Source organism: Corythoichthys intestinalis, chromosome 4 (assembly GCF_030265065.1).
Source record: "Corythoichthys intestinalis isolate RoL2023-P3 chromosome 4, ASM3026506v1, whole genome shotgun sequence".
NCBI classification, from domain to species: Eukaryota; Metazoa; Chordata; class Actinopteri; order Syngnathiformes; family Syngnathidae; genus Corythoichthys; species Corythoichthys intestinalis.
The window spans coordinates 39,491,584-39,502,054 of NC_080398.1; the positions used below are offsets into that span (position 1 = coordinate 39,491,584).

General features: G+C 38.1%; 1 protein-coding gene across 3 annotated transcripts; it reads right to left on the reverse strand.

Annotated features, from left to right (window-relative positions):
- Window positions 1-3,337: 3,337 nt before the first annotated feature.
- Window positions 3,338-7,548, reverse strand: LOC130915098 (G2/M phase-specific E3 ubiquitin-protein ligase-like). 3 transcript variants are annotated; one of them, XM_057834832.1, is made up of 13 exons: window positions 7,280-7,548; window positions 7,066-7,141; window positions 6,683-6,960; window positions 6,533-6,589; window positions 6,343-6,419; window positions 6,163-6,234; window positions 5,852-6,057; window positions 5,630-5,726; window positions 5,399-5,561; window positions 4,827-4,930; window positions 4,599-4,743; window positions 4,398-4,515; window positions 3,338-3,773 (listed from the first exon to the last, which is right to left on the reverse strand). In XM_057834832.1, exons 1-13 carry the CDS (start codon window positions 7,304-7,306, stop codon window positions 3,475-3,477), a joined length of 1,719 nt encoding a protein of 572 aa, XP_057690815.1. In that variant the 5' UTR covers window positions 7,307-7,548; the 3' UTR covers window positions 3,338-3,474. The 3 variants fall into 3 exon arrangements, with proteins under 3 accessions (XP_057690815.1, XP_057690813.1, XP_057690814.1); XM_057834830.1 differs by having other exon boundaries at window positions 6,683-7,141; XM_057834831.1 differs by having other exon boundaries at window positions 6,683-7,548.
- Window positions 7,549-10,471: the final 2,923 nt, after the last annotated feature.

Genomic DNA, 10,471 nt, shown 5'->3' on the forward strand with positions numbered 1-10,471 from the left:
TTTTTCTTGAGAAAAAAAATAATAATTCAAAGCCCTCAAGCGGGATTCGAACCCGCATTCTCAGGTGGGACAGGCGACCACTTCAGTTACCGAGCTACTCTTCCATGTGTCGTAGCAGTAATTTTTTCTGCTTTTACAACACTGTTTCGGCACGTACGCCAGCTGTCACTGTGCGGTAAAACCTGAAAGAGAAACGCAACAGAAAAGAAAGTGCGGCTGGCTTGAACAAAACGCGGCTCAGTTCACCGCAGTTCATTCGAGTACTGTTCATGTTTAAGCCTTTAAAGTGTTCAGCTAAAACTCCGGTCTTCCATTGTTTCTGTCAATATTTGTGATTTAAGAGTTAAAAATGTGCTCAATTCACTTTTCATTACTTCTTAACCAGCACACGAAATTGAAATTATATATATGTACATGTATACATACATACATATATATATTTTTATTTTATTTTTTTTACAGGAGGTCGTGAGAAGGGTGTATCTTCAGAGACTTCTTAGCAAAGTTTCACAGGCCATACAAAGACTGCCACTTGATGTGGACTATTTACAGTTTGTGGTCAACCAGGAGATGGTTCTGTTAAGAACACTTTCAAGCCAAATTGAGATGCCACTCGATGTAATCAGTGCTTTGACTGAGTTGTCAACATTGGTTACTAGGATTAACAACACAACTTTAACTCCTCACCAGGTGCACCAGCTATATGGAGAGACTGGACGCCCAAAACTTGATATTTCTATTCAAGACCTTAAAAACTTTGTAGATATGTCCATGCCAGTGCCATGGATTGCAAAATTTCTGGGGGTTTCTGAGAGAACAGTGAGACGGCGGATGCATGACAATGGGATTTGCGTCAAGTTGTCCTACAGTCACCTAACCAATGAGCAACTTGACAGTTTGGTGAAGTCAGTAAAGGCGAGGACACCACATGTGGGATACAGAATTATGAAAGGAATACTGCAAGCTATGGGACACAGAGTTCAGTGGCAAAGAATAGCTTCATCCATGCATCGTGTTGACTCTGTCGGTATATTATCAAGAATGACAAGCATGGGGTGTGTTGCAAGGAGAACTTACTCTGTTCCAGGTCCTCTGCACTTAATGCATATTGATACTAACCATAAGCTCATCAGGTAGGTCATTTAGTATTAACATGCACATCAGATGATGCACATTTTCTGGTCGGTGTACTAACATTCATATTATTTGTGAGAAAAATTAGAAAACAATTTCCTGTTATTCATGCTTGTGAACATCTTTCAAGAATGGCTCTATTGCCAATTTACATCCAATTAATTTTCCATATCATAGTACCAATAAACCTGTTCACCTGTGGAGTGCTTCAGTTTTTAAAACATTCTATAACTTTTACATTGTTTTGTTGCCTGTATCCCACTTTCGTGAGCATTTTACTGCTGACAGATTGATGAACAAATATTTATCTAAGAACAGCTTTTATCAATATAATTTAAGTTCAATGAACATTGTTTTCAACCAAGTCTATGTCAAAAGATTTAAGTTATTTACATTTTACTTTGTTATTCAGCACCCTGATATAATTTTGACACAAACACTAATAGTTTAATTTTTTTAATCCCTTATAAAACAGATATGGCCTTGTCATTTTTGGAGGAGTTGATGGATTTTCACGAAAGGTAATACTTTTTTTTTTTTTTCGTTTGGGACTAAAGTGATGTAAGTTGCAAATAGTTTTATCGATATAGTGTTGGTTGCTGTAGGATGTAGTGATGCTTTAGAAAAATGTGTTTTTGTATCAGTGTTGGTTGATTTTAAATATTTTAAAATCTAAAATGTATGAAAATTATGCTGAATCCTATTCTTGGCCCCAGATCATGTACCTGGCTGCTGCAAACAATAACAAAGCATCTACTGCACTTGACTTCTTCCTGGAGGCTGCACAAAAGTATGGCTTTCCATTAAGGTAAGGTCATCTAATCTTCAAACAAATATTGTATTTAGTATTTGTCTAATTAAAACAAACCAAAACCTATTCATCTAAACCTGTTTATGATTCCTTGTAAACAAAACACACAGTGCTTCAAAAACTGACTTCACGTCTGGACATATAACAAAGATCTGGCTGATAATGGGTGTTGTGGAATTAGCATTGAGTGATTAATCCACAAGACAAGAATCTGACTCTGAGCCTAAAGATGGCTGGCATAGTTAACCAAAAATATGCCGCATTGGATTTATAGGCAGCTAAGCACATGAGAATTTGTTGATAAATGATGAAAGTTACAATCCCATATTCTTTTGCCTATAAAAAACAAAACACACACAGATGGGTGTTTCATCTAATTTCTCTCTGGATTTTACAATTCTTCAGAGTAAGAGGTGACCAAGGAGTTGAAGACATTGCAAGGTGCATGTTCACCATCAGGGGCTGTGGCAGGGGCAGTTTCCTGTCAGGAAAGAGTGTGCACAATCAGCGGTATGTATTTTCTTTATACAAATAACCTGGGCCAAAACTTTGAATACACTCTGACATTTGAGAGTTGTCTTGTCCTTTAATAGGATAGAGCGTTTGTGGCGAGATGTTTGGATGGCTGTAACAAACGTGCACTATGAGACTCTACACAGCCTTGAGGATGAAGGTCTTTTAGATCCCTCTGACAGCATCCACCTCTTCTGTGCCCAGCACGTTTTTCTTCCACGCCTGCAGAGGGACCTTGATGTCTTCAGGTTTGGTTGGGATAATCACCCACTGAGGACTGAACAAAATCTGTCCCCACAACAACTGTGGACTGTCGGGCTACTCCAGAATCCAATCGATACACCAGATTTGTCACAGGTACTGATCAAATAAATTCCAAGAATGCTCTGCCACTGGACATTCAACACCAACTCTGTCACCACTTTCAAATCACGCCTTAAAATTGACCTTTAAGACAAGCACATTCACGAACTGACATATCTTGGGACTTTGTTTCGTATTGCATGTTTTTACTTATTTGACCTTTATACAGCGACCTTAAACCCTAACCATAAAAGGCGCCTATGAATTTTGACAAAATATTTTAGTCAACATGTGAATGTAGAACTGTGATTTCTTATTTCATGAAAAGTGTCTTTTTTTTTTTTTTTAATTGTATAAATTGTAGGACATTGAAGATGGGGATCCTCTTCTCAACATTTCCAGTGAGCTGGAGGAAGCAGGCAGTTCTGGAGTGATTATTCCTCCTGTTGAATGCCCCCTCTCTGAGCAGGCAATGGAGGATCTCAGAGCATCTTTTGATATCACGAGACCATCAGAGTCTTATGGCAGAGACATTTATTTAAATACATTGCACTATGTCCAACATAATGTGCAGTAAATGAAACATTCAATGGGTTTAACCATTTAACATCTTAATTGCTCAACAGTAATACAATAAACTGGCCTTACAACAAATTTCAGGCACATTGGTCTTTCTTCAAACACATGGAACAGCTAATTCAACAGTAATTCAGTTACACAATGTTAAATTCTTGGCCTAAATGAAAAGCCTCAGTAAGAACGCTTTTGAAGCTTTCATAGGACCTCATGTGCTTTACAGGTAGTGTAATAGTTTTGGCACATGCTGAGATAACAGGATAACAGATCCTGTGAAGGCCATGTTCTTCACTACAGTCATGGTTAAACTTGACGATCACAGCAAAATCCTTCTTTTCTGAAGGGAGAATTGGGATGTGACCTTGGCCTGTGATCCACTGCAGAAACCGGGAAGGTGTAATGCCGTGCCTTGGCTCTATTTCCTCTTGATCTTCAGCTATCACAAATACACAAGAAAATGTTGCAATTCAGCTTAATTGACAGCAATTTGGTACACACACAAAATAGATGGTGATAATGACAGTGGCAAGTTTTAAGAATAGGTTTAGCCCTTTATTGCCAAATGTATCGCATTTCATACACGTAAAATTTCATGATTGAGACTACTTCAGAATTTTGACATTTTTGAGAAAAAAAATGATCGATGCAAGTCAACACATGCATCTGCAGGTTCCATGAGAAAAAACAAAACAAAACAGGATTTAGCAAGGGTTATAGATATTAGAGCACTTAATACACATTCATTTGGACTTTTTAGAAATTTGGAAAAAGCTTTCATTATGACCTTATTTTTCCTAATTTTGGGATTCTCTGATAATTGCTTCATGTTGCAGGTATTTAAGGGTTAAGGGAAAATGTGAATCATTGGTTTAAATAATTAAAATACCCATTTTGAGTATGGCCTTGCTTAAAGAAAAAAACCTGGTAAATATCAGTATAATCAAGTAGATCTGAAATTTAAAACAAAAAAACAGTTTGAGTCATTAGAACTACAAAAATAAAAATACCTCCTTCATAAAGAAAGTCTTGAATGTGGTTTACTAACTAATAAAATACTTACCTCCTTCATAAAGAAAGTCTTGAATGTAGTTTACCAACTCCAGTTCAGTCTGACGCCTGGTAGTCCCTTTGTCACTCAGTACTGGAGAAATAGATGCCATTATAAATTCTGCAGTCACCTGTGATGAAACAAAATATGTTGAGTACAATTTTGAAGAAACACAGTATAAGTAGTTTTTAAATTGTCTTTGATTTTCCTTACTTTCACATCTTCAGCAGCAACAAACAAGGACTGGCACACATCCGGGTACTGCTTCATCAATGAGAGGAGACCATATAGCTGCAGGCCTTCCTTAATTTGATCTAGCATGGGATGTAATCTCAGCACTGCACTTAGTATGATGGCACTAAAAAAAAAAAAAAATGTATATATAATAGGGGATAAAATGAAGATTATTTCCATCCAAACAGAAGAAATGTCCTTGCATACCGAACAATAGAATGCTTGTTATGAATGGAGATAACTCCAGTATATCCACAAACTAGGATTTCATCAGCTAGATGTGGCAGTGTCTCATCTGTCGACAGCTCAACCTGAGTAAAAAAATAGCATGGCAAAAAATATATATTTAACTGCACAGTATTGTCTGATATAAAAAAAAAGTGAAGGACAAACTACTCAACCATATTACTTTGACGAAAGTATTGATGCACGTCATCTTAGCTATCTTAGTTCAGCATTTACATGCCTGATCTGAGAAGTGCATGCACAGGGTACAGGCATGTTATCACCACCTGAACAAATCACATTATAGAAGAGAATTTCGTATGCTGACTTCAAAGCATTACTTAAAAGTATCGAGTAACTGTGCAATATTTGTCTTTCAAAATTTAGGTGTAGAAGTCAATTTCCAGAATTGATAAAACTCTAGTACATATACTTCAAAAAATGTACTTCAGTGCAGTACTGAAGTAAATCTACTTCATTACAATCTACTCCAGGATGCAAAATACTCTTCCATTCCATGCCAACTTATCAGTTCCTACCTAAGGAGGGAATACCTGGTCAATTAAATTTCTTAACTGGACATCGGCCACAGCATCGCTGTTGAGAACTGTGGGGTTTGTCTGCCCACCACTGAGGTAAGTGTAAGTCCATGGACTGAAAAAGGTAGGGGCTGGGCCACCTTGTGCCAAACTGACTGCGAAAATTTCTCCGACAGTCCTATAGACAGGAAGTTTTAGCATTTTTAATCATCGGCTTTTACTTGCCTTCATTGAAAATAAACACACCTGTAAAGACCATTGTCAAAGTCATTCAGGGAGTACCGTGGGCTCTTCTGATTTTGTAGTCCCTCAAAGAATCGACGCTCAATCCCAGCCACCATTTCTACATGGAGTAATACAAACAGCATTTACTGTGGTGCTCAAGGGGAACCAGTTTCTTATAATTTGTTACATCAACAAATAAACTTATAAAAATGAAGGTTAAAAAGGAAAAAAAATTAAGTCTACCAGTGAGAAATTCTTTTCGAAGGGCGCCTGTGTCTACCCCAGCCTCTCCAAGGAAGGTCACTTCCAAAGTAGAAGTGGGTGAGTTCTTCTTCTGTCGCTGCCATTGCAGAAGACCTCTTTCAAAGAGGTTTGTTCTGGTGATCTGAATGGTAAAGCGCTTCTCAGCATCAACTCTCCCACAAATGGTTTCCAAGACATCATCAACACTGCCAAATAAGGGGGGGGGGGGGGGGGGGATACAAACAGAAAATGTTAAAAGACAAATCACTAAACGGCCTTAATGTACTGTATTACAAAAACCCTATATTTACCTTTTGATCAGCTCCTCTTCATTCTCCTGGTTCATGCCATTTGTGTCATCAGTTATGAGCTCTGCCTTTTCTCTAAAAAAATAAAATACACACCTATTAGAATTCATAGTGAAACAAGGTATTGTAAGTTGCATACACATAAAATTAGGTTTGGGACGGTGGGTCTCCACTCCAAATTACCTTTCTCCGCACATGCTTGCATGGAGTTCTAGGAACTCTGGTGTAAATTTCAGGAAACAGATAGGACATGGCAACTTCTAAAAGAGATTTTTTTTTTTTTTTTTTTTTTTTAAATGTTAAACATTTGCCACAATCCCAATCATGTAGGCATTTCACCACGTAACAGTAAATTTTAAGTAATGTACTGTACCTCTTCATCAGATTTCTTTGTTCCATGGCACAGAACCTCTGACTCACTTTGACCTGGCTATAATATGACCCACAATTATCCTTTATTACAACGCAATGAGTTGAAATCATACTTAAAGTCAACTTAAATGTATTTCAGACCTACACTCACCTCAGTATCTTCTTCTGAAGTTTGAGACCCCATGCATTCCTTTACATGAAGGGCCAAAATTTGGAAAGGAAATGATACTTTGCAGGTTTGGCATTGGGCTTTTGGCATGCCTTCAAATTCAATGGCATCTGGTGGTAGTGGAGTCAGGTCAAACTGGTGTTGCAAAGGCACAATATAGAGAGTCATTTTTCCTGACCCTGTAACATTGCGGATTTGGGTCCCAGTGTAACCATTAGAATCCGGGGGGATCATTATTAGTTTTCTTTTGCCCTGGCCACCTGAAGATACAAGGTATTTGTATGTTTTAGAGAGGTTTTTTTTATTTGATATGCATACCAAATGACAATTTTGTGCCATTGTTACAATATTACTATTTTTATTACCTGTAGCCTTGTGTAGCAGCCATCCTCCTGTCAGCCCCTGCATCTTTGGAAATTCATTTTGAAATAGTCCAAAGATCTGAAAGGATAAATAGTAAAACATCAGCTACTATAGCTGTATAGACATGAGCAATTAAATTATAGACATTACTTGCACTTAATTTTTTTTCTTTACCCCACACACACACACACCTATATATGTATTGTCCAATCTCACCTCTTCACGGCACATATCTTTTGACATGGTGACATGTCTTTTGCCAAGACCAGCCTGGGCAAGTTCAAACTCCTCAGATGAAACTGGAGTTACCTCTGAATTTCTATTGAGCAGGTACGCATAGAAACTAAAAGGCTTCCAGGGTTTGGTAGATGCTTTGCTATATGGCTTCAAACTCTGTGTCCGTCGCTTTCCAAGTCCAATTCTCCTTGTAAAAAACCCTGGGAATGCTCTGAATAATTTACAACATGATCAGAAATTTATATATGTATTACCTATTTCAATAAGTGATTAGAAATTGATACAGTGGGGAGAACAAGTATTTGATACACTGCCAATGGGTTTTCCAATTGGCAGTGTATCAAATACTTATTCTCCCCACTGTACTGGACTGTCTCAGAAAATTAGAATACACAATATTCTAATTTTCTGAGACAGTCCTGTACATTAATCCACCATTTAAAGCAGGGGTGTCCAAACTTTTTGCAAAGGGGACCAGATTTGGCGTGGTAAAAATGTGGGGGGCCGACCTTGGCTGACTTCCTTTACATAGAACAATATACAGGACTGTCTCAGAAAATTAGAATATTGTGTATTCTAATTTCCTGAGACAGTCCAGTATATGTTCAAGAGGTTTCCAAAATGCACAAACGCGCACACACAGAAACCTGGACATTTCCTGATCTACACATGGTTGATCCCTGTTGCTGCCTGTCTTTGGCTCTTCCTGCTGCTGTCCCTGACTAAGATTCTGTGTAAGCACATTGATGAGGGTTTGTGCTGCTGCAGTCAATGTGGAATTACCCTCGACATTCTGGCAAAAAAAACAAAACAACAAAAAAAGTCTTGACAGAAACAACAGAAGACAGAAGTTCCATATGAACACTTTAAAAGCTTAAACATGAACAGTACTCGAATGAACGTAGCTCATGCTAACCTGAAGCTTACCTACTTCGTAGACTAGACACATTAACAAAAATGCCTTTCTGGATAACGCTACGTCTCAGAAGTTAATCAGTACTTGGTTTTTTTGCCTACTTTCCACTGTACTTTATCGTTAGAGAGCATTTCTTACCTGTGTACCTGTACCTGCACCTGCAGGTTGCCCAGATGATGAGGACGCCATTGTGAGGAATTACCGGTAAATTCTTAAATTGGAGCTGCTGCGCTGCGTTCGCGTTCTCGCTTGGACGTCGGACATATCGTTTCTTTAGGTGAAGGTCTCCAACCTGGCATATTTTCCAATTGTTATTTATCAAAACTGACCAAGAGTTGTCCAGGATGACTTACAAAAGTTTCCCCTCCACCCTTAGCATGACTTTAGCTACAGGTTCCAAGAAAACTAGGTGGAGAGAGTGTGGAGTCATAATTCATCAAAGTACCCACGTTACCTGAAGGCAACATCATTCGGGGTTGCTTTGATAGGCTGTCTCTCACAACTCAACACGCCTCCCGTCGAGGCCGCGCCCCCCACGTTAAAACACGGCCAAAAGTTTTGAATCTGAAAAAATAAGATCTGAAAGCGAAAAAAAAGATTCGAAAGTGAAAAAAAGATTTGAATGTGAAGAAAAAAATTGAAACTGAAAAAATAAGATCTGAAAGTGAAAAAAAAATATGAAACTGAAAAAAAAAGACCTGAAAGTGAAAAGAAAATCTTTGAACCTGAAAATAACAACTTTGTAACTGGAAAAAATAAAATGTTTTTTTCGCTTTTGAAAGATTCAAGAATAAAACTTAAACATTCAGTTTCAAACATTTTTTTTTCAATCGTTTCTTTTTTTCAGATTACAAAACTTTTGGCCTTGATTTAACACCATAAAAAGACGCAGAAATATCGTTAGCAAACAAATTTGGCACTAGAACAATATTTAAATGTGAGAGTAAATGTAAAAAATGAGGGTCATTTTGCGATGTGACGTGTGAAGGGGAAACGATAGCGTCATCGCACACACCATATAACTGTTTGCATTAGTCTAACACATATATAGTCTAACACATACATATGGTACAGGTTTTCGTGGGCACCGTCTAACTGTTTGCATTAGGCTAACACACGTAATATAATTAATCAGGAAATGTGTATCATTTTCATATTTACGGTAGGACTACACTACTAATATAAAATAAATAGCACACCATAGTTTAATGAGAAGAAATAGAGATACACAATGCCGTCTTATCACAAGAGTGACGCACATACTCGGGGAATCTGCTCTCAGCAAACTCCAAGGACAAAGCGCTTTGTCCTAAAACAAGCACCACCAGCCCGGACAGCAAAGTTGATAGCGGGCGTCCCAATCCGCGCACGAACCTAAACCGCCCAAAACCGGCCACAGCGGGGGCGGCCCCAAAGCAACGCCCAGAAACGCCTTCGACGAGACCCGCGTCAGCAAAGACTTCAAAAAGACTGGACACTGAGATAAGACAGATTTTCTTCTACTCGGAAACATGTAGCCTTGTTTTGGATCCAGAATTGTCCCTCCGTCGTCTGTTTTTTGCCTTGTTTTTGACCATTGTCGACGAATAAATTGTCAACCTGTTTTCGGCGAGTGTTCTTCAAGCTTTTGAAACATGGAGTCAGTGTGCAAAGGGTTAACACAGGAACGCGCGGAGTTTAGCTTCCTCCTTAGCCTGGCTCCTCGGGGGAGTCAGCGACGGAGCACATTTCCGTTCTGTTGCCGGCCTCCCCGTGCAGTTTGGGCTGGGAGGACTAAATTCCTTCACGTGTTTTATTTACTTGAACTCGGAGGGTTAGCAAACAAAGTGCTGCCACTTCTGGTTTTGTATATTAACAAAAAAATTATAATAAGGTTCCTTTTAAAAGTATTTAACGCTTCTAAATATTTAAACAACGACTGAACCTGTAAGTTTAAAGTGTGACGAGTCTCAAGTTAATGAAATTAAATCGTTTATTTTAATCATATTACAAATAACAGGTTTTCTAAATTAGGCTTAGCATTCTTGTGCTGGCTTTACTTGCTTTGGAAAATATGATATCACTTTCTAATTGTTATACTTTCTGTTCATGTGCTTTTGTTATAACAATTAAAAAAAAAGCAAATATGGACTTCATTTTGGTTTGTTGCATAGGCAAAACTATTTTAGTAGATGTACTACGACAACAGCAAGAGAACGCGTCAGTTTTTGTTTGTAACTAAACATTTATGCTAATACTTGCTTGGAAAATAAGAA

Bases quoted from the DNA above. Each gene is read 5' to 3' on its own strand.
- LOC130915098 (XM_057834830.1), bottom strand. From the start codon at position 7,306: ATGTCAAAAGATATGTGCCGTGAAGAG. The intron at 6,235-6,342 runs GTAATTTGGAGT...TTATTTTTTTAG, and splicing joins GCAAGCATGTGCGGAGAAAG to AGAAAAGGCAGAGCTCATAA. The intron at 4,744-4,826 runs GTATGCAAGGAC...TTTTTTTTTTAG, and splicing joins AACAAGCATTCTATTGTTCG to TGCCATCATACTAAGTGCAG.